The sequence below is a fragment of the Elgaria multicarinata genome, chromosome 9 (genome assembly GCF_023053635.1).
Source record: "Elgaria multicarinata webbii isolate HBS135686 ecotype San Diego chromosome 9, rElgMul1.1.pri, whole genome shotgun sequence".
NCBI classification, from domain to species: Eukaryota; Metazoa; Chordata; class Lepidosauria; order Squamata; family Anguidae; genus Elgaria; species Elgaria multicarinata.
In genome coordinates, this window is record NC_086179.1 from 97,835,103 (window position 1) to 97,859,444 (window position 24,342).

The window sequence follows — 24,342 nt, forward strand, 5'->3', positions numbered from 1 at the left end:
AGTTCGAGAACTGCCTTTAGCCAGGTGAGTAATATGTGGCCATCCACTTGATGTTGGACTGCAGTACCCATCAATCCTAGCTAGTAGACCCAATGATGATAGTGGCAGTCCAACAACATCTGGAGGGCCACAAATAGGTATTACAGATGTATACCTATTTGGGGTAGAATTTTGCATAGAAAAGTAAGATAGAAAATAATGAATAGTAGTTTAATTGCCATGCACTCTTCAGGGAGGTCTGAGAATTGCCATTTTGTGAGGTTTCTATTATTTCTAAATCAGCACTTTCAGCCCCCTCACCAAATTACAGCTCCCACAGGGGTGAAATTCAGCCTGGGCCTTGTCAGGGTTGGTCTATTTAATTGTTTTAAAATAATTAACCCAGCCTGCCTAGTTATTATCTTGAAGTCTCACATTTACAATACAAATATTAAGAAAATTAAGCTTCAGTAGTGTACTCTGGCTGTAAAATGGCTACATTTTTCTAGCCTGTCTTAGAAGACAGGCTAGAAAAAAAAGAAAGAAAACCTTTTAACAATGCTGAATTCCTGGATAATATGTTATATAAATGCATGTTAGATGTGTTGTAACTTGATGTTTAGTCTGTGGATGAGATTATAGCCTTGGCTGTGGATGTATTTCTAGTTTTTTCTTTTGTGTTTGTAGAACTTAATACTAGTTTGGAATAGATAGGTAGATAGTGGTTGACTTTTATCATCTGTAGAGCCTAGCTTCTTATTGAACTAGAATTCCACCTTTCAATTCCCAGGCTTATTTAAGGAAACCATAGAAGTTAAACTGGTATAAATCCAAGATACATTTGTTCTCTATCATAATGCTTATGAGAACAAGGACTTAAAATATGGCATCTCTCTATTTTTCATGTATGTTGAAGAAAAATGTGTACATTAGCTGAAAAGACAGGATAGCGGACTCTGTCTGGAATCATAATAACAATACTTTCTGTCTATATGCATAAATAATGGATGGAAATCATAAGCTCAAAAGGGATCTTGCTCTTCTCCCTATATCTACCTGACATGCTTCACAGAGACCTGGATTCTTGTCCTTCATGGCTGGTCATCCAGGGCGGAGATGCAGTTTGATAACAACTACAGCGTATTATTAATGCATCTCTCAGGGAGGAGAGTTTTCCATCATGCTTAAAAGAGGCGGTAGTATGGCCACTTCTAAAAAAGCCCTCCCTGGACCCCCTGGACCTTAATAATTACAGATCAGTATCAAATCTTCCATTTTTGGGCAGAGTGATCGAGAGGGCGGTTGCCTTCCAACTCCAAGCAGACTTGGGCGATACAGATTTTCTAGACCCATTTCAAACTGGCTTCAGAGCAGGATACGGAGTTGAGACTGCTGTGGTCGCCTTAGTGGATGATCTCCGCATGGGTATTGACAGGGGTAGTGTGTCCCTGCTGATGCTTTTGGACCTTTCAGCAGCTTTCAATACCATCGACCATGGTATCCTTCTGGAACGCCTGAGGGAATTGGGGGCACTGTGCTCCAGTGGTTCCAGTCTTACCTCTCTGGTAGGTTCCAGATGGTGATGCTTGGGGATAGTTGCTCCTCAAAGAAGAAGCTGTTGTATGGCGTTACCACAACGCACCATCCTATCCCCAATGCTGTTCAACATCTACATGTAACCTCTGGGAGAGATCATCCGGAGGCATGGGTCGGGGTGCTATCAGTATGCTGATGACACCCAAATATATTTCTCTATGCCTTCGACAACAGCGTCAGCTAAGGATAGTACGTCTCCTCTGAATGAATGCTTGGAGGCGGTAATGGGCTGGATGAGGAAAAACAAACTGAAGCTGAATCCAGACAAGACCGAGGTGCTTACTGTCAACGGCTGCAACCTGGGTTTGGAGGTGTGTCAACCAGTTCTGGACAGGGTTACAGTCCCCCCTGAAAGACTGCATTCACAGCTTGGGGGTGCTTCTGGATCTGGTGCTCCAAATGACATCCCGCATAGATGCGACGGCCAGGAGTTCCTACTATCAGCTTCAGCTGATATGCCAGCTGTGCCCCTTCCTAGAGTTGGAAGACCTAAAGACTGTCGTGCACATGCTGGTAACCTTGAGGCTCGACTTCTGCAATGCGCTCTACATAAGGCTTCCTTTGTGCCTAGTTCGAAAACTTCAACTAGTGCAAAATATGGCAGATGTACCATCACCAGTACATCTAGGGGTGTAATTACATCTAGGGGTGACCATATTACACCATTTTAAAAATCACTTCACTGACTGCCAATTAGTTTCTGGGTGAAGTATAAAGTGTTGGTTATTACCTTTAAAGCCCTACATGGATTGGGTCCAGGCTACCTGTGGGATCACCTTCTCCCGTACAATCCGCCCCGCACACTCAGGTCCTCTGGGAAGAATTTACTCCAGCCAACAAAAGCAAGGCTGACTGCTATTATCCAGAGGACCTTTTCTTCTGCTGCCCCCAGACTGTGGCATGGCCTGCCGGAGGAGATTCGTCAGCTTAGAGCTCTCTCTGAGTTTAAGACAGCCGTAAAGACTAGACTCTTCCAGCAGGCCTACCCATATGAATTTTAAACCTAAGAATTTTAAGATACTGTGATTGTTATTTTAATATTGTATTGGTTTTATATGCTCTTTTAACTAATTTTATGTATTACATTGTGTTTGGTGTTGTTTATTTATATATTATTATTATTATTATTATTATTATTATTATTCAATTTCTGGCAGAATGCAAATATTTAATTGTACGTCTTTCTCCATGCCTTCTGTATTCTGGTAATATTAAATGAATAGCTTTATACTCCTGTAAGTGTGTCTTCCACACAATTAGTCTTTTTATTTTCTATTACTATGCAGAAAGTTGCGCCATACTTTCACTCGAGAAGAACCCCTTGGAGAAAGCCTTCAGAGCACCTAAGGCTTACATGACCTCGAACTACCTGATACACCAATATTGGACAGCTGTTGGCCACAAGGCCCCGGCCTTTCTCTATGATTTGTATTTGAGGCTAACTGGAAGGAAGCCGAGGTGAGTGAAGGCTTCATTGCTATGCTATTATACTGGAAACTGCTACAAGGAACAACTTTCTACATAAGTGAGAAAAAAACCTGTGTAGATTCTACCATTCCCTTTTTAGTTAATACAAGCTGATTACTTTAAGCTGAAAGCTGTCCAGCCTTGTGACCAAGAACGTGCGGGCAGAAGCAGTTTGTGAAAGTTTGGGCAGATTTTAGCTCAAAGGTCAATTTCAGATCCATGTGAACTTCAATTCTCTGCAGCTCCTGGACACGTGTGCCATTCTGCTCTATTCCTGCCATGTGCTTCTCTCCAGTGATTACAAACTCGCTCTCATGCTTTTGTGCCCCTGCATCTTCCAAGCCTCCTGTATTAACTGCCCCTATTTCCTTGAGCCATCTCTTAGACCAGTGCCTCCTCATTTTCCATCCACCAACCCATTTTTTCTTGGCCCTTTCTGTATCCCTGGGGGCTGACAGATTGGCAGCTCAGCCAATCACCACCGGGGGTTTCATCATCACCACCCCAGAAATCTCTTCCTGCAATATAGACTAGCATAAATAAATAACATGGATCATATGATTACACAATGAAAGAGTGAGATTACAGCATTAACATCAGCTGTGATGTTTTGGTTTCTATAACTAGGATGAGGAGAAGCAGATTGCAATCATTCCAGAGACAAACAAAATACATATTTAACAGAACTTACTTAACTTTAGATGTTTGGTAAATAACATTATTAAGAAAATGATAAACCAAGAACTCTAACTTTAGGCCACAGGTCCCTGTAAAGTGCAGTGCTGTTCTTGTCTTTTGTCGCCTGTCTCTGTTGTGGAGGTTCACTCTTCTTCTGCCTGAAGGGTGCTTTGTCTGTTTCTTTCCCTTCACCACACTGCTGGTTTCCCTCAGTGTCCTTCTTAGCTCTCCTCCTTCCCTCTCCTGCTGCCTTCACCTCTTCTGACCACCAACCACCTTCTCCTTTCCAACTGGCGTTTTGCTCTCTTTTCTTTCCATTCCATGCTGCCATTAATGCCAGAGTGGAGGGAGAAGATATGCAATTTCACCAGCCTTGGGGAAATTGTGTTTCTCTCCGCCCCACCCCGCACCAATCAAGGCATTAAAGGACCGCTTAACCTTGCATTAAGAGGACCCTTAAGGCCCCAATTGGAGCGGGGTGGCAAAGCATACTTCTGGGGCCTCTGGAAAGTATGCAGTTCCCAGAGTCCCTGGAAAGCATGCTTTGCCTCCCAAGGGGCCAATTGGAGGCTTAAAGCCATTCTTAATGCAAGGTTAAGAGGGCCTTTAAGGGCCCGATTGGTGTGGGAAGGGGCGGCAAAGGGCGCTTTCTAGGGCCTCTGGAAAGTGCGCAGTTCCCCCGGCTTCGTTAATGCCGTGGCTGGAGGAATTGCACACTTTCCAGGGGGACCAGAAAGTGTGCTTTGCCAAGGGCTTGGGGTGGGGGGGCTCTGGAAAAACACTCTGGAAAAGCTCACATGGCCTGGCTTGGCGAACTCGTGGGGCAGGGCCCCCATGAGTTCTTTAAAGCCTATATGTAATTTGTCATATTTTTTAAGAGACTATAGACTGACTGAAGTAATTTACCCCCTGTACACAACCAAAGCTGGATGATGAGAGATTCAGGACACATTAAAGAAAGTAATTCTTCACACAACACATAATTAAACTACAGCATCCACTAACGCAAGAAGTAGTAATGGCAACCTTACTAACAGGGACTGGCTGGCGAGATCACATTACGCCAGTCCTTTTACAACTTCATTGGCTGCCAGTCCAGGTCCGGGCCCGATTCAAAGTGCTGGTATTGACATTTAAAGCCCTAAACGGTTTGGGGCCAGGTTATTTGAAGGAACGCCTCCTCCCATATGTACCTACCCGGACCTTAAGATCATCTACAGGGGCCCTTCTCCGTGAGCCCCTGCCAAAGGAAGTGAGGCAGGTGGCTACTAGGAGGAGGGCTTTCTCCGCTGTGGCACCCCGGTTGTGGAATGAGCTCCCCAGAGAGGTCCGCCTGGCGCCTACACTGTACTCCTTTCGTCGCCAGCTGAAGACCTTTTTATTCACTCAGTATTTTAACACTTAATTTTAACTTAAATTTAAATTATACTGTTTTAACTCTGTATTTTAACCTTATATCAATTTTGCTGCGTGGTTTTATCCTGGTTGTGCTTTTTATATTGTATTTTGTATTTGTATTTTTAACTTGTTGGTTGTTTTATGATGATTTTAATTTTTGTGAACCGCCCAGAGAGCTTCGGCTATTGGGCGGTATAAAAATGTAATAAATAAATAAATAAATAAATAAATAAACCTACTTGGACAATTTTAAAGGGGAGTTAGATACATTTATGGAGGCTAAGGCTATCAGTGGCTACTAGTCATGATAGTTGAACACCAGCTGCTGGGGAGCAAGAGCAGGAGGGCGCTGTTGTTGCACTCATGCTCTGCTTCGGGGCTTTCCATAGACATCTGCTTGCCCACTGCGGTAACGGAATACTGGACCATATAGGCCTTTGGTCTTACGTTCATTAGTTCTGACAACGGCTTTTGAAATTCATTCCAAATACAGGCTTAAACATCAGTGGAGCAACCTTTGATCCAGAGTAGCCGGTCTGTTCAGAGGGCTGCAAATTCTTACATGATTATGATGCAAATTCTTACATGGTTATAAACCGCCCATGCTAATTCCATTTCATTTCAGGATGATGAAGACCCTAAGTCGCCTGGACAAGACCATAGCATTCTTCGACTATTTTACCAGCCGTTCTTGGGAATGGACTTCAGACAATATGAGCATGTTAAGGAACCAGCTCAGTCCAAAAGACAAGCAAGTAAGCATCTTACTTTGCGAAAGTACAAATCCCATCTTTATAACAAATCTCATCTATGGCTTGGGTTGTGGCTTTTAGCACTCCGAGGAGGGAATAAAATTTCTTTTACAGATGGCACCAAATTGCACCATGACCCAAACCTGGGCTTGGACTTAGATGGAGTGATTTCCAAAACAGCAGATCTATCAATGACGTGTAAAGCCTACCACATTCTGTGAACACCTTAATCCATACTGGCTTCTCTGTCTATTCTTGGAGGCTTCAAGAACGCACTGTTACTAGGAAGCAGATTTGTGATAAGGCAGGCTAGAAATTTAAACAATAACGAAAAATATGACATTTGCATCAGCAAATCAAATATTTTATATCACGTGGCTTTGTGTTGGCTTTTGGACCTGAACCAAGATGTCATGCCTGCATGGCTTGGCACTGCCATCTGCATTTTTCCCGTGTCTGCATTGAAATAAGAACATAGTAACCTTCCCAATGGCTTAGGACAAATCACCCTCCAAACAGAACATTACCACCTCTTCAAAATGCTGTCCCAGGACAATTCTTAATAAGGGGGAAATCAGATCCTCTCTGCAGTCATTGTCCAGATTACAGTACAGGGGTACATGATCAACAGGCTCTCTTGCACCCCATTGAACACAGAAGTTTGCTAATCAGTATCTTACTGAAACTTTCACTTAACAGTGCAGAGGGCAACTATTGAGCATAAAAGTTCCGACAAATGGTGTGTGTTGGGAGTGGGGTTATATAAAATGTACAAGCATAGTTACTTCTCTTGAGGGGGTAGGAAATTTTGTACTATTTTGGGATGGTAAAAAAAGGCAATTTGGTAATCCCTCCTATTCTTTGGAGAACAATATTTATTTATTTATTTATTTATTGCATTTTTATACCGCCCAATAGCCGAATTTTCATACAATTTGTATGAAAAGCAGATGTTGTAGCATTGCCTCTTGATAAGAAACCCGCTAAATTACAAAAGGATACGTACAGGGACTTTTTTAGTAGGCGCTATCAAAATTGCTCAGCAAATATAATGTAACTTAACTGCTACAGAAAGGATCCAGGTGTATATGAAGTTGAAATTATGAAAGAAGAATCCCAAACCTGATTGACCCTGAGAGTAAAATTCATTCAAAGGCTATGGGCAAAATTTTGAGGGTGGTGGTGGGAACTTGTTTTGTTTTGGTGGAAAAGGGAGGGGAAGAGGCGAGATGAGGAGAGGCAAGATGAGAGCAGGACAGGGACTACGTCGTGTGAGTACCGTGCCGCAAAGACACATCCCGGGCAAGGCGGGAGGGCGATAAATCCGCGGTTGTGATGGTTGTGAAGTGACACCCTGAGTTCACAGTATGCACATTTGGCTTCTGCTACAGAACTAGTGTTTTCAGATATCGATCCTGGAGAGGAGCATTTGAACTGATGGGGGCAGCTGGCTATATTTTCAAATAGTCAAATTGATCTACAACTCTTATGTCTATCGTTACTCCTGATGTGGTTTCTTTTGATACAAAGTTCAATATAGCTTCAGGAACTAAAGGACTTGTTCTATCCTATCTGTGGCATGTCACTGAGATTGTCCCTTATTCCTTCTTGCAGCTATTCTTCTTTGATGTCCGTGAGCTGCACTGGTCAGAATACATGGATAATTATTGTGCAGGAACAAAGCAATATCTGCTAAATGAAGACATGTCTGGAATTCCTGCAGCAAGGAGGCATATAAGGAAGTAAGTGAACATTCCATTTGAAACAACTAGAGACATGTTTTGCTTTATAGCAGGTCCTCCAAAATGGTATGCTCTAGATGTTTTAGACTACAACCCCCATCAGCCCAGCTAGCATGCCCACTGATCAGGGATGCTGGGGAGTGTGGGAGCGTAGTTCAAAACATCTGGGAGGCACCAGGTTGGGGAAGAGAGCATTATAGGAACAGAGTATGTATGTCTCTGCATATATAAAAAACTAAAGCAAGTTTAAATACATGTTAACATGAGATATGAGTACTTTCTAGTTCAATTGTTTTGAAACTTCTTACCTTCAGTGAACCCTTTTTATGTCAACCTTTTCTCTAAGGATCTCCCTAGGTGTCTACCAGTCTCCTGAACCTGCAGGTTGCAGGGGAAGATTATAGTGTTGGGCAAGCTATCTTTCAGGAAAGACCTTGTCTTCCATCACTGATCTTCTAATGCTAGAGTCATGATGAGCTTTTGAGGAATTATAGGCTTTGGCAGAACACAATTTGAAAAAGTCACTGATTTAGCACAAGGGCTGAGGTCCAGGGTTCACCAGTCATCCCTAATGCACTTTTATGTGCTCCCAGAGACTACAACAAAAGAGAGTTTCTGAGGAGCTGGAATTTTCTGCCAAACGATGAAGAGCTTAAGAAGGATTTAATAAGCAGCTTGCAATGGAAACTTGAAGGACATCTCTGGCTCTCCACACATGCATGTATAGCATCACTGGATTGCAACTACAGAAAGCAAAAGCAACCATTTTTCTCATCCATCCTATGCAGGATGTTTGTTTCGGTTGCCCAGTTAATACAACAGCAATATCTGATTGATTGATTGATTGATTCTTGCATAGCAGGAGTGGTGTGAGTGCAGTGCTGGTCCCATTATTCCGTCTCACACCACTCTAGAATTCAGGAACCCATGGAAAGTGCAGGCTAAGACTGCTACGCCTCTTTCCATGTCATCCCAGCCCTCCCAAACCATTCCCCAACATTACTGGAGTGTTGTAGGGTGGCGCCACGGGGAGCAGCAATCACACCAGTCCCATGTCACAAGAATCAAGCAGCATAGTGGCATGAAATGAGGTGGGGAGCTGTCCACCTTCTGTCACTGGAGAATGCTGTTTATCTATTTATGCATTATCTGCGATAACTGTTTGCTACCAAGCCGATGTTTCAGCTACGCTTGTTTCTCTTCTTTTTTCAGGCTAAAGACTATTGGGTATGTAGTCAAAACCACCCTTCTTGTGATCATTTGGCGCCTATTCATTGCAAGGTCGCAAATGGCTCGGAACATATGGTTCTTCGTGGTGAACCTCTGCTACAAGTTCCTGAACTACTTCAGAGCTTCCAGCACTCTCAGGCATTGAACATACCTGTCTGGTTATTGACCACCATCTCATGGAAAGACCTCCACCTCCTCCAAACAACAGTTGCAGGTGTTCAGGCTTGATACTTGCAGGGTGTCTCTTAATTGCTGCAGAATTCAACATACATCACTATAGGGCTCACTCCATATTCTTCTTTTTTGGTTTGCTAATGCTTTAATGGACGACCCGCTTCCCTCTCTAGGTCCACCACTTTAAATACCAAAGCCATGGTTGAAGATTTCAATACAAGTCATTTTGGAATATCCCGCCCCGCCCCCCCGCCTCGATGAGGACTGTGGTTCACCAACGCTGCCTTCTTTCACCTTCGACATAATGTACTAATATATTGTCCCCAGTCTTGTTTCTTCCTATGCCATAACTGAAGCATGAAAATTGGCAAGGGACATGACACAACAGGAAATAACTGAGAGGCTGACTAGAGGAATATTTTTCAAGATCCTTTATAGTTGAATTGACATTATTGGTGGTGGACATACATATTTTGTATTTTAAATGTGTTTCAAGGGTCTCCTTCACTCAGAATGAAGACGAAATGAAATCCACAGAACAACGATGGATTTTGTTGTTGTTGTTGTTGTTGTTGTTATTATTATTATTATTTACATTTATATACCACCCCATAACTAAAGCTCTCTGGGCGGTTTACAAAGATTAAAACATTGAACATTAAAAACTGATATACAAAATTTAAAACCATAAAAAGCATAAAAACAGATTAGATACAATATCCATGAATTTAGTTTTTACTCTCCCTTCCATTGTGCTAAGTCTGGATACTTTTAAGCCCGAGAGAGAGAGACAGATTTAAGTATATTTTTAAAGTTTGTACACACACACAAATACATACACGCACAAATACACACAGACTTACTACTTAAGTCTGTGGCATGTCTCTGCCACAGACTTAAACTAGATTTTATAGTTGTTTCCTCTTCCTACGGAACTCTGAAAACTGTATTCCGTTAAGAGATCCCCCCCACAGATGTAGGGGGATCTTTGATTCTTAGAATGTTTGACATAAAAATTCCAGGATTCTTTTGCAAAGGCCATTAAAATTAAACTGGTATAAAACTGATTCATTTGTAGTATAACTGACCCTATCTATACACAGGTAACTTTACTACGAAATTAAAGGGCATTTCCTGTCATATAAAGTTCATATTAAAACAGCAATCTGCAGCCATTGTTCTGGTGCAGAAATATTTCATTTTCCTGTACTTTCATTTTCTACAGTGTATTGCAGCTAAGAAAATCTTTCCCTGACTTGCAGGGGCCATTGTAATTTGGACAGTTGTTTAGAATGCAAATGCATAAATATTGTAGGCAGTGAATAGTGCCAGAGAGCTTCGGCTATTGGGCGGTATAAAAATGTAATAAATAAATAAATAAATAAATAAATTATAAGGGTGTGTATCTCCCCCTCCTAATTCTGCACTATGTTGCTACCTTTCCATCTGCACTCAGGCTGCAAAGAGGAGATTTTGTGAGGACACCCTTTGAGCTTCCTTTATTCCTCACTATTATCTAAAGGATCCCAACTCAGGAACAAGTCGTCAGAATTCTGCTCACTGACTCTGTGACTCACTGACCCTTTTCTGGCCTCACAGCAACCAGCCCAGGACTCTCTACTCACCCTTGTCCTTCACCGCTGCCACCATAGAACACTGTACCTTACCTCGGGTACTTCAAGAATCCAATCCAGTTTATGAAACTGAAGAAGTTTTATTTAACAATAAGTAAGTTTATGCAGTTTACAAAGCTTGTGGTTTCATTTGTCCTATTGTTTGTTGGTTTCAGAACAGTTTCATAAGTAACCCTGCCTACTCTACCCACTAATCTACACTATCTCGTCCATTAACTTCCCCTCCCCAAAATAATAAAACACATTTATCCTACTCTGTACTAACCCCTTACACAGACAAACACAGATTCTTCTCTCTCTCCACACACACACACTACTACTCTTTTCTTTTTTTAATAATTTTTAATTGCTTTTCCACATTAATTAAACATACAATAAAACATTACAATAAAAAATTACATCCAAACAACCACTACATACATGCTAAATAAATGTTGAATACATATATGTTGAATAGATATTAACTATAAAATATCATACCATACATAATCATTTTTAACATAAAAGTGCACCCCCCACCTCGGGATCTATTCCTGATTCCAAAATCTTATCGTTTCTTCTGCTGGCGGTTTCCCACTTCCCCTAGTAAACACAAATATTAGGAACTGTTTCCAGATTCCTTCAAACTCATTTACTTCCAGTTCCTAGCTACCATCAATCGTGCTGCAGTCAGCAAACTCGATATCAGCTCTTTAATTTCTTTTCCACATTTTAAATCTTCAAATAGCGACAGTAATGCAATCTTTGGTGTTTGTTCTATTTTCATTCCAACTATTTCTTCAATTTCAGAAAACACCATCTTCCATAATCTTTGCACATATTTGCATTCCCACCACATATGTAAATACGTTCCTTTCTCCCCACAACCTCTCCAACAATTTGCTGAGTGCTGCTCATTTATCTTATTCAATCTTATCGGGGTTAGGTACCACCTCCACAAAATTTTAAAATAATTCTCCTTTATTCTCACTGACATACTTCTCAACACTCTTTGTTTCCACAGTCCCTCCCAGCTCTGTCGCCCTATTTGTACCTTCAAATCTGCCTCCCATACCATTTTCCATGAGCTATCCCTTAACTCCTTTTCTAACAATATTTTATATATTTCGCTCGTTAACCCTTTTAAGACTATACTACCTCTTTTACCTTTTTCCTTATTTACTATTAACTCTTCAAACTTCGTCATTTCTCTACAAACTCTATTATCTTTAATCCACTTTTTATTCCATTGTTCTAATTGCGCATACTCTAACCAAGATAATTTTTCTCTTTTAACAAATTTTCCATATCTTCTCTTGTTTTTATATCTCTTAGCCAATCCTTTAATTTCATTTTATTTTGCTCTTTTAATATTTTACATAATCTACCCTTCAGATCCTCTGGGAAATTTTTCAACATTATCACCGGTGATAAGGGAGAGTTGCTCAGAAGCAACTTCCCTTTAAATTTACTCCAAATTTCCCATTGAGTCCTCAGGAGTGGATTATCTATACTTCCAACCCACTTTCTCCCTCCTTCCTTAAAAAAGACATTTTTCAAACTCATCTCTACATTACTTGTAATTTTGTCCTCCATCCAATGTAAATCTCCTACTCCTATTATTGCTTCTACAATATGTCTTAATCTATTTGCTACATAGTATAATTTTATATTTGGGAGACCCAATCCACCCTTTTTTTAGCTTAAATACCAATTATTCTTATTTACCCTCGCTTTCTTTTCTCCGTTACAAAATGTATTAATAATATTTTGCCAACTTTTTATCTCGTTTTCAGAGATTTTTATTGGTAACATCCTAAACACAAAATTAATTTTAGCTAAAATCTTCATTTTTATTAGTGCTATTCTTCCAAACCAAGATAAATTTAATCTTTTATATTTTCCTATTTTTCTAATACCTCTTTCTTTAACCTCGTTAAATTCACCTTTTCTAAATTCTCTAAGTTTTTTGTAAGTTTAATTCCCAAGTATTTAATCTCCTCCTTAACTCTCATTTCTATTCCCTTATGCTCCCATTCCTTTTCTTCCTTCTTAGTATAATTAATCAACATCATCTCTGATTTAGACCAATTTATTCTTAACCCTGTAACTTCTTCAAATTCTCTCAATTGATATTCAATTCTATCCATTTTTCTTATTGGATTCTTGTCAATAAGGTATCGTCCGCAAACATATTCAACTTTATTTCCCTTACCTCTCCTATTCCTTCTATCTCTCCATCATCCCTTAATGCATTCGCCAATACTTCCATAACCATTACAAACAGGACCGGCGAGAGCGGACATCCTTGTCTTGTACCTCTGACTAGTCGTATCTTTTCAGTGAGTCCGTCGTTTACCACCACTACAACTGTATTTTGGGAATATAACTGTTCTATTATATTTTTAAATTTATTTCCAAATCCCATTTTATCTACAATAATCTTTAATGCCTGCCAGCTCACACAATCAAAAGCCTTAAAAATATCCAGTGCCAAAATTCCTGCCTTAGTATTTGACATTTTTATTGCATTTATTGCATTTAAAACTCTCCCCACTAAACTATGCATCTGCCTTCCTGCCACAAATCCGCATTGATCCTCTCCTATATATTCTGATATAAATTTATTTAACCGTTTAGCCATAATCAATGAAAATTTTTTGGCATCCTGATTTATTAATGAGATAGGTCTATATGAATCAGGAATAGTCAAATCTTTATCTGGTTTTGGAATTAATATTATCAATGAATGTTCCCATGATTCTGGTATCTTATCTCCTAATATATCATTATAAAGTTTCACTAATTTCGGAACTAAAAACTCTTTAAAAACTTTATAGTATTCTGATCCTAATCCATCTGCTCCAGGTGATTTACCCACTTTCAAATTATCAATTACATCCTCAACTTCTCTTTGAGTTATTACCTTCTCCATTTGCTCTTTATGTACTGTTTTTATTCCCTTCTTTATATACCTTCCAATATATTCCTCCACCTTCTCGTTGAATTTCTTTACCCTTATATAATTCCTGATAAAATTTCTGAAGGGTTTTTATTTTATCTTTCATTGTATAACAATAATTCCCCCTATTATCCTTCAATGCTTCTATCCCATTCCTCCCTTTTTCTTTTTGTGTGAGCCTGGCAAGCAATCTAGAATTCCTATTACTGTTTTCAAAGTATTCCCTTTTCATATATATTAAATTTTTTTGAACCTCCTCCAAATTTAAATTTTCTAATTGTTTCTTCTTAGCTTGTATTTCCACTAATTTATATTTATTTTTACCTTGCCAATATTCTTCCTCCAAACTTCTAATTTCTGTCTCTAACTTCTCCTGCGCTGCATGTTGTTGCCTTTTTAAGCTACACATTTCTCTAATACAAATTCCTCTTACTACAGCCTTCATGGTGTCCCAAACGACTGACCCCGCTGTTCCTCCCTTTTCATTAATTTCCCATGACTCTGACAATTCCTTCTGAATTTTTTCTACCACTTTATTATATTTCAATATCTTTGCATTCAGTTTCCATCTGTACGCCTCTTTGTAATTCTTCTTAACTGCAAATTCTAAACTTAACAAAGCGTAATCAGTTACCTTTATTACCCCCATTTCCATTTTACAAATCTTCATTGCCAAATCTTTTGAAACAAAGATATAATCTATCCTGGAGTATGTATGATGAACTGGGGAAAAATATGAAAACCCAGGCTTAACCCCGTTGAGTAAACACCAAGAATCCAAATAATCATTTTCTTTTACTAATTTATTCAATATAGTTATATTATTCCTCTTTTCAACATTAGTGGGGTTCGACCTGTCCCATCTGTTATCCATAACCATATTAAAGTCCCCAGCTAAAATAACATACCCCTCCTTAAAATCTTCTATTTCTTTAAATAATTTTATAAAAAACTCTCTATGTCTCTCATTTGGGGCATAAACATTAATTAATGTATATGTCTTTCCTTCAATTTTACCTTTTATCATAAGATATCTACCACTATCATCCTTTTTTATATCTTCTAATATAAATCCACTCTTTTTTGAAATCAAAGTGGCCACTCCATTTTTTTTTTGAAGTCCCCAATGACTTTTCATAATAAGCTAGCCACTTTAATTTTATCATATTCACATTATCAAAGCCTTGATGTGTTTCTTGGATCATCATAATATCAGGTCCTTCTCTATTAAACATTTGTTCTATTCTCTTCCTTTTCACGACTGCCCCCAAACCTTTAACATTGAGTGTTGATACTTTTATCTTTTTATCCATATTCACCCTTTTGGAGTCCCTTTCGATCCCTTGTGCTCTGAAACTCAAATTTACATACAGACAAAAAACACAAACACCAAAATATAACCCTCATTCCCCTTACTCTACCCCCTACCATCCTCCCTTCCCCCCTCCCCTCCCCCCAACTCTTTCCCCCCCCCACATCCCTGTGAGTCTAATACTCCAGCCACCTACTTTAAGGGGAGGGGGGGAGGCAGTGCTGCGCCAGGCCGGCAAGGTTTCTATGCTTAACTTTTCTGACTACAATTATCTCATAATACAATTAACAATTCTGTTACATCCCAGATGCCCCAGCCTCATCCCCCCCCACCTGTTCCAATCCCGCTTGCTTCCCCAAACAGACCCAAGCTCTTCAACAACTCTTTACCCTGATCCAGAGAGGTTACTTTGTGCTCCCCCCCTCCAAATGTAAATCTTAGAAAAACAGGATAACCCCACGAATATGTGATTTTTTTCTTCACTAATATTTCAGTTATTGGCTTAACACTACGCCTCCAATTCAATGTATGCTGAGAAAGATCATTGTAAATTTGCACTGATTTGCCTTAATACTGTATCTGGGCCATAGACCTCAATTTCTTCATGACTTGCTCTTTTTTATAATAATTACCAAATTTCACCAAAATGTCTCTAATCGCCCCTTTATAATTTTGCCCGCCCACTCTGTGAACTCTATCAATTTCAAATCCGTCAATTTGCAAATCAGGCATCAACTCTTTGAACCAATTCAGGATTATTTCTCTGAGATCCTCTCCTTGTGTTTGCTTTAAATGTTTTATTCGAATTGATGAACGGCGAGATTGATCCTCCAAAGCTATCAGCCTTAATTCGTGTTCATTAAATCGCACATTTGTTGATTTTTCAAAAGCCTCTTGCTTCTTCTGGGTCAGGTCTGCTCCTGCCTCCAAATCCTTGATTGCGTTGGAATTCTGCATAATTTTATCCGCCAAGACACGCATCTGTTGTTTAAGATTGTCCGTTTGCTGGTCCATTTTTTAAAAAATGACTGCGTTATTTCCTGCAACAACAGCTTGGATTTCAGCTATGGAGGCTGGCTGAGTGCCAGTTTCTTTTCCCCCTTCAGCCATGTTTTCTTCTCTAACTGGCTTTGTATCTAAAAGAGCTGGGTTTGTGTCTTCCTTTTCTCCTTCTAAAGCTGATTCTTCCAGGTGGGCAAGGTTATGGTTACTTGGTCGTTTTTTCTGAACACTTAACTTTTGAAATTCTTTTTAAATCCTCTTTTTGATGTTAGACATAGGGTATAAATCTCATCCAGCACCAGCTCCCTTCTAGCAAACTGTTTTTTTTCCCCTCTCTGCTCCATTACTTAATCACTCTTTCTTCTTTGGGGGGGGGGAATTCCACCACACATCAAAACAGCATTCACTGGGGGAGACCGATACAAACACAAACAAAGTGCTGAATCAACAGACGACCGTCTCCCCTCAAAACGCTGCTGACAGTCCACAGTTGCGAAGCACCCCCCCGACTCAATTAGCAACTGTCATTCAGTCAATTTGTGTCTGAGTTACTTTCACTCTTAAAAGCAAGTTTTCACAGTTCTTCACTTTCCAGTACAAGTGAGATTCGCCATAAATCAAGTCCGCGTCTCTAATAAAAACAAACCATTAACTGCCTGCGTCTAGCAGTTAATTAGTTTCGCTTTCCACTGAGACGGACGAAATAGCTAGGCATAGACAGAGACGTTCCTCCATTCGCTTTTAAAAAAATCTCACTCCAAACGTCCTTTAAACTTTAACCATATCAGCAACTTCAACACCTAATATTCATAGTCCTTTTCCATCGTGTTGTTTTGAGATTTATGCCCTTTTAAAAAGAGATAATTGATTTTCCCGGCACGGCCGGTTAGAAAATTACAAAAACCTTACCAGCACCATGGCCGTCAAGCTCCACCCCCACTACTACTCTTTTCTAACTCCTCCCTCTCACTGCTAACTGCCAATCCAAATCTTTGAACCACCAGCCAATCAAAGCCATTCATTTCACTCGCTCCCCCTCCCAACAGCATTAACCCTTTACCAACCGAAGTCCAAACAGCACTTGCATCCTAGATAGCAATAATCATTAAAACATTACACATTGCATAGGAGTGTAATAGACTAACCTCAAGTCTAAGGGCTCATCTACACCAAGCAGATATTCCACTATGAAAGTGGCATGAAAGCGGTTCCGCATTTCTTCAATTCTAAGACGCACTTTTTTCCCCATATAAACATCTCTAAAAAAGAGGTGCGTCTTAGAATCGGGAGGGTACAATTATTATTCTTGGAATCAAATCTTTTTTCTGTTGATGGTACTGAAATTAGTGTGCGTCTTACAATCGATGGCATCTTACAATCGAAGAAATACAGTATATAAAAGGCAGGAGCCACATGACTGCTTTATAGCAGTATTGAAGTGCACTGACAACTGTTGGGACCCATGACACATACCATATCCTGCTTTCAATAGCACTTTCATAGTGTTATATCCTGCTTAGGGTAGATGTGTCATGGGCCCCAACAGTTGTCAGTGCACTTCAGTGCCACTATAAAGCAGTAGTGTAGATCCTGCAGAAGTCTGTAGAAAGCCCCTTGTTCAGCCCAGATCAAATGTAATGGAAGTCTCCATATTAATGCCCTGAGAACTACCGTATTTCTTCGATTCTAAGACACACTTTTCCCCCCATATAAACATCTCTAAAACCAGGGTGCGTCTTAGAATCACGGGTGCATTTATTATTTCTTAGAATCAAAGCTTTTTTTTCTGTTGATGGTACTGAAATTAGTGTGCGTCTTACAATCGATGGCATCTTACAATCGAAGAAATATGCTAGCACTGTATAATAGTTAAGGACAAAACAAGAAAACAGAAGAGGGAGAAAGCCTCAAGAGGAGTGTAGGAAAGCAGTGGAACACATTTCAGTGCGCTGCATTCTTCAAAGGCATTTCTTTCTCCCTGTTGAGACTACATGTTTTAAATGAAAGGCCAAATACATTAGAATAGAAAGGTTTTGTTTGTTTTGTTACCCCTGAAAGTGGTGACAGGCTGAAATACATTGAGCTATTATAATTTTCAATAAACCTTTACTTTCCCAGAATAATCTGTAGGCTCTTCCTCCTTTACCTTAAAACTGATGGCTGCTGCTGAAAATAGCAACAATCCCCCACCCCCTATAAACTCTCCCTATAAACTTTAAGGCTACTTATTCATATTCCAACATAACGACCTCCTCGCATGCTTCGCCACTCTATATCAATGGCTTGCCATCAGGGGTTGGTGGTGAGAATGCCCAGCATAATGTCATGGCAAGTAAGTTATAGTATCTTTTGGGAAGGAGGAAGAACCCAATAAGGGGATGTTATTTATAATAGCAGTCATCTAAGGAAACACTCTGGCCTAAAAGCCTGACTGGAATATTTCTGGCCTCCATTTTTCTTTCCATGATTAAGTTATTGATAATAAATATTAGCAGAAGTGTGTGATATATGTGAACTAGCAAATGCCCATTATGATGATGTGATGTGTAACATGGAGGAAAGGTTGTATGTTGCAAATACCTGTGAGGCACATGCAATACTTCTATATTTGCTGTACACACAGGCGTTTTGCACCACCCTGCAAAGTCCAGTTTCAGTGATAGCAAGATGGTTGGGGGTGGGGTGGGGGTCGGGAGGGAATGAATGGGTAGAAGCAGCAAGCAGGTTTCTAACGTTACCAACATTTCAAATATAAATCCTTTTCCTCATGGGAAAACATATAAATTAAGAAACATTCCATTACCTTTAAAACCCCATAAATTTTCTGCATGGTTGAACTTATAGCAGACCCTGGACATACTACATTAGATTCCAGTGCCTTTTAACTGCAAAAATCTCTCACCAATCATTCTAATTTGAATTTGTTTTAAATAGACCTGTGCTGAATATCTTGTATTTCAATAGTCACTTCAAAATTAGTCCACTTTAAAGCCAAATAACTGAAAAAAGATATTCTCCTTACAAATCCTTATTGTTTCGATACTGTTTAGCACCTTCAATTCCCCAGGTGATGCTGCTTTGCCATTTGATTTTACTTTGTCTTTTTTGCCCTCGCTGTCTTTAGCCTCAATGCCTACTCTTCCATGTACAACACTTGACTCTGGTGATCCACATGACGTTTTTTGTGGACATTGTGATGGCACCAAACAACTCTGAAACAATACAAATAATGTACACAAAACAAGGCAATTAATGTAGCTTCAGCTCTAGTTTTCAGTGATAGTCCCATTTTAATATAGGTTTACAATGGCACAAATGACAGCATTTAATCTAGAAGGCTTAGTGGCCCTACTATACTGCTTGTGAAAAAGAGGCACTACCTACAAATCAGTAGATTGAGCCTTGGGTACAACCCTGCATTATCACTAATAATTTAGCATTTCCAAGCAGAGTTTGTCATGAACAGTTTCTGATTTGAACTCGCATACATCACTAAACTTATCTTCCTAATGAAAATGAGATTGATTTATCACATGCATGGCACTTAATCCTCCTCTAGCAAATGCCCACCTATTCTTTTAATTTAAAATACTGCAGAAGAAGTCTGACTGTGGTGGGTTTTGGCTGTGTTTTGAAAGCTTAACAAAATGCAAACAATGCCCTGTTATTTCAAAGGCTAATAAACATTAGTAAGCTGATTTACTATAAGGGACCCAAAAGTGTTTCAGCACTATGTAACAGTGAAACAAAATGTAAAGGAAGTGCCTAAGAGGCATAAAAACTGCACCTGCATGCCACCCAACCCCCAAAATTTCTGGCCATCAGAATCCTTCTAAAACTAAAACACTGCAATCATTGTAAGATATTCAGGCTTAGGCAAGTCTGCAGGAATTCCAGATGTGAGGGCAGTTACAACCACTCTGTCTTTGTAGGCTTGATTTGATGCACACATTAACTCTCAACCAAGCTGTGATGAGAAAAGGGAAGGCACTCTCTTGGAGTATGAAAACCCTAAGCCAAAGGCTACATAGCACACATCTCTGAGAGCACTGCATTTAAATGCTAAGCATCATTCTTGTAAATCCCAGAGAGGGGAGCTAGGTGACCTGGGATGGCCTTTTCCATCACTATGACATTTATATAATACAGGAGATTTCAACATAGTAAATAAGGTAGTGCAGAAACAAAGCTGTAAGAGTGAGATCATTCCAAGTTAACATTTTCATCCTACTTGCACAGAAACTATAGCATCTTCACATTTAAAAATGTGATCTTTTTTTTTTTGGCAAAGCCCCTAAAAATGGACGAAACTCATTAAAATGAACTAGGACACAACTCACTGTCAAAGTTCAGCACTCTCAGTGGGAGAAATGCACAGCCAAACACGGGTTTCTTTCCACTGAATTTAATTAATGGGGCTTACTCCCAGGTAAGAGAATGGTCAAAGATCTGTTGCCTGTATCAGGCCTCTACTGATTGCTTAAATGACTACAGCTCGCAAATAGGTCACTTTATAACATTGTGCAACTCCAAAGGGTTAAGGGGGAAGAAGCCGAGTTCCCCACTTTATGGGGAGCAGGGAATTGTGAGGCGCGCTGGCCGGCAGCCAAGGGAGAAAGGTGGGTGGAGAGCGGTGTGGGGGTCCAGCCACCGCAGCGGCACAGGCCCAGCACCAGCAGCACCAGCAGCACCAGCAGCAGCGTCTCCATCCCGGGAGGGGGCTGCTGAGCCAATCAGCGCGATGATGGGGGCGGCCAAAGAGGCAGACCCGGCAGCGTTAGGTGTCTCCAGTTCAGTCTCAGGCAGTCCTCCAGGATTTCAGTTGCTGAGGAAAAAGTCCTTGGAAAGCCAAGCAGGGAAGAGCAGCGCTGCCTCCACAGCCATCAAGACAAGGAGCACGCCTTCTGCGAGGAAAAGCCGTGGAAGAGGAGCAAACTTGCCTGTTTGCTGGGAGGTTTGGAGATCAAGGGGCAGGGGAGGGAGGTGGTCCTGGGAGGAAAGGAAACGGGGTGGGTGGGGAGGAAGCAGGAGGAGGTGAGGCTGCAAAAGTTAGCTAGGGTAGCAAAAGTCTACAACTTTCTTTCCACCCCCCCCCCCCCCACACACACACACTCACACTCAGGAAGCAACATGCTCCTTTCTCCTTTTAATTTCTCACCAGCTTAGCCAAGCTTAAACAAAGGGTATAATTCCCCCACACACACTTGATATAGCATTTGGGAACTATTATTGGAAAGGGATAGGACACATGGCAGTGACCATTTTAAAATGGAACCAGCCCCATGTTGGTGGCAGCACAAGTACAAACAACAGTAACAGAGGCACATGTGCAGTTACTCTTATTTATTTATTTATTTATTTATTGCACTTATATACTGTCCCCATAGCCAGGGCTCTCTGGGCGGTTTACAGAAATTCTAAAATTAAAATAAAAAAGAGTATACAAAATTTAAAATTCTAAAACACAGAACATACACACATAAAGCATTAAAAACCGTTAAGAAAAACAACTAAACATGTGGGTGATTAAGATGTGCTGCTATGTGCCTGGGCAAAGAGGAAAGTCTTAACCTGGCGCTGGAAAGATAGCAGCATTGGTGCCAGGCGAGCCTCGTCAGGGAGATCATTCCATAGTCTGGGGGCCACCACTGAAAAGGCCCTGTCCCTCGTTGCCACACTCCGAGCCTCTCTCGGAGTAGGCACCCGGAGGAGGACCTTAGATGTTGAATGTAGTGACCGGGTATATTCATGTCGGGAGAGGCGTTCCATCAGGTATTGTGGTCCCAAGCCGTGTAAGGCTTTATAGGTCAAAACCAGCACCTTGAATTAGGCTCGGAAACATACAGGCAGCCAGTGCAAGCGGACCAGAGCAGGTGTTATATGGTTGAACCTTCTGGTTCCCAAAATCAATCTGGCCGCTGCATTTTGCATGAGCTGCAGCTTCCGAACCGTCTTCAAAGGCAGCCCTACGTAGAGTGCATTGCAGTAATCTAACTTGGAGGTTACCAGAGCATGGACAACTGAAGCCAGGTTATCCCTGTCTAGATAGGGGCGTAGCTGGGCCACCAACCGGAGTTTATAGAAGGCACTCCATGCCACTGAGGTCACCTGAGCCTCAAGTGACAATGATGGATCTAAAAGAACCTCCAAGCTATGAACCTGCTCCTTCAGGGTGAGTGCAATCCCATCCAGAACCGGTAGAACACACACACCCCGTCCTGTCAGTGGAGTCACCTACTAGCAGCATCTCAGTCTTGTCTGGATTGTTTCAGTTTATTAGCCCTCATCCAGTCCATTGCTGCAGCCAGGCGTTCAACACATCCACAGCCTCTCCTGCTGAAGATGAAAAGGAGAAATAGAGCTGCGTGTCGTCAGCATACTGATGACAGCACACTCCAAAGCTCCGGATGACCGCACCCAGAGGCTTCATGACAAAACCGACCCCTGTGGGACCCCATACTTGAGAGTCCACGGGGCCGAGTAATGTTCCCCAAGCACCATCTTCTGTATCCGACCCGCCAAACAGGAGCAGAACCACTGCAGAGCAGTACCTCCCACTCCCAGCTCAGCGAGTCGTCACAGAAGGATACCATGGTCAATGGTATCGAAAGCCGCTGAGAGGTCGAGGAGAACCAACAGGGTCACACTTCCCCTGTCTCTCTCCTGGCAGAGGTCATCCCACAGGGCGACCAAGGCAGTTTCCGTTCCAAAACTAGGCCTGAAACCCGATTGAAATGGATCTAGATAATCCATTTCATTCAAGAGTGCCTGGAGTTGTCCTGCAACCACCCGCTCAAGCACCTTGCCCAGGAAAGGGATATTAGCCACCGGCCTGTAGTTGTTAACATCCTCCGGGTCCAGGTTAGGCTTCTTCAGGAGTGGTCTAATTACCGCCTCTTTTAAAGACGCTGGCAACACTCCCTCTCTCAAGGAGGCATTTACAACCTCCTGGACCCAGCCGGCGATCCCCTCCTTATTTGATGTAATGAGCCACGAGGGGCAAGGGTCAAGCACACAGGTGGTCGACCGGACTTGGCCAAGCACCTTGACCACTTCCTCGGGCCTCACTAACTGAAACTCATCCAACAAAACTGAACCGGACGGCGCTCCGAACGCCTCTACTAGTGGAGCTGCATTAAGCATGGTGTCCAATTCATGACAAATCTGAGCTACTTTATCTTCAAAGTGCCGTGCAAATTCGTCACAGCGTGCTACCGAGGGTTCAACTATCTCACGCCCTGGCCCAGAGTGTAACAGGCCATGAACCACCCGGAAAAGCTCCGCCGGACGACACTGAGAAGGTGCAATGCTGGTGGAAAAGAATTGTCTCTTTGCCACCCTCACCGCCACAGAGTAGGCTCGATAATGAGCTCTAACCCGTGTTCGATCAGACCTAGCACGGGTTTTCCTCCACCTGCATTCTAGCCATCTCCCCTCTTGCTTCATTGCCCTCAGCTCAGGTGTATACCAAGGATTCCATTAGCCTCCGGGGGCAGACCATTTTAATAGACCATTTAATAGGCCCCCCACCCTTGCAGAGGGGAAAGGCCGCCGAGAGTCTAAACCTCAGTAGGAAGTGATCTGACCATGACAAGGGGGTAGATGTTAGTTCCCCCACTTCCAGATCACCATCCTCCTGCCCAGTCGAGAAAACCAGATCAAGCGTGTGTCCCTTTGCGTGTGTTGGGCCGATGACATGTTGAGACAGCCCCATGGTTGTCATGGCAGCCATGAAGTCCTGAGCCGCTCCGGATACAGCAGCCTTGGCATGGAAGTTGAGATCCCCCTGAACCACCATCCTGGGGGTCCTCAACACCAGGTCCGAGACAACCTCTGTCAGCTAAGGCAGGGAGACTGTTGGGCAGCGGGGTGGACGGTACACCAGCAGAATCCCTAATCTGTCTCGAGTACCCAACACACAGTACAAACACTCAAGATCAGCACTCGAATGAACAGGAAGCCTAGAGAGGGAGATTGTATTTCTATAGACCACAGCAACGCCCCCTCCCCAGCCCTCGAGTCTGTGCTGGTGCTGCACCGAGTACCCAGGAGGGCAGAGCTGGGTGAGAGCAACCCCTCCCAGTTCACCCACCCAGGTCTCAGTGATACATACCAGGTCAGCCCCTTCATCCACAATCAGATCATGGATGAGGGAGATTTTGTTTTGGACTGACCTGGCATTCAGCAGCAGCACCACCAGACCCGGGAGCAAGCTGATAAGGCTGCCAGGAACCATCTGGTTGGGGGAAGAACTAGAAGAGAGGATAGCTGTAAGGAATCTATCCCCTCTTCTCCTCATCTGGCCTGTTCCTCCCCCAGCACCATACCTCCCCCTACCCGTGACCACAGTTATGCAGGCACCCCCATATTCCCCAGAGCTCCCCAGGCACATATTAAAAGTTATTTAAAGTTGATTAAAAGATTTTTGCAAAAATTG

At 41.8% G+C, this 24,342-nt stretch overlaps 1 protein-coding gene across 1 annotated transcript in view; it reads left to right on the top strand.

The window, feature by feature from the left end:
• The window catches only part of FAR2 (fatty acyl-CoA reductase 2), a 67,485-nt gene extending 58,237 nt beyond the window's left edge, over positions 1–9,248 (top strand). The window contains exons 8-11 of the mRNA XM_063134398.1: positions 2,862–3,033; positions 5,744–5,873; positions 7,485–7,612; positions 8,825–9,248. Coding sequence (XP_062990468.1) covers positions 2,862–3,033; positions 5,744–5,873; positions 7,485–7,612; positions 8,825–8,987 — 593 coding nt within the window. The 3' untranslated portion in view covers positions 8,988–9,248. The remainder of the gene's footprint in view (positions 1–2,861; positions 3,034–5,743; positions 5,874–7,484; positions 7,613–8,824) is intronic.
• The last annotated feature ends 15,094 nt before the right edge of the window (positions 9,249–24,342 follow it).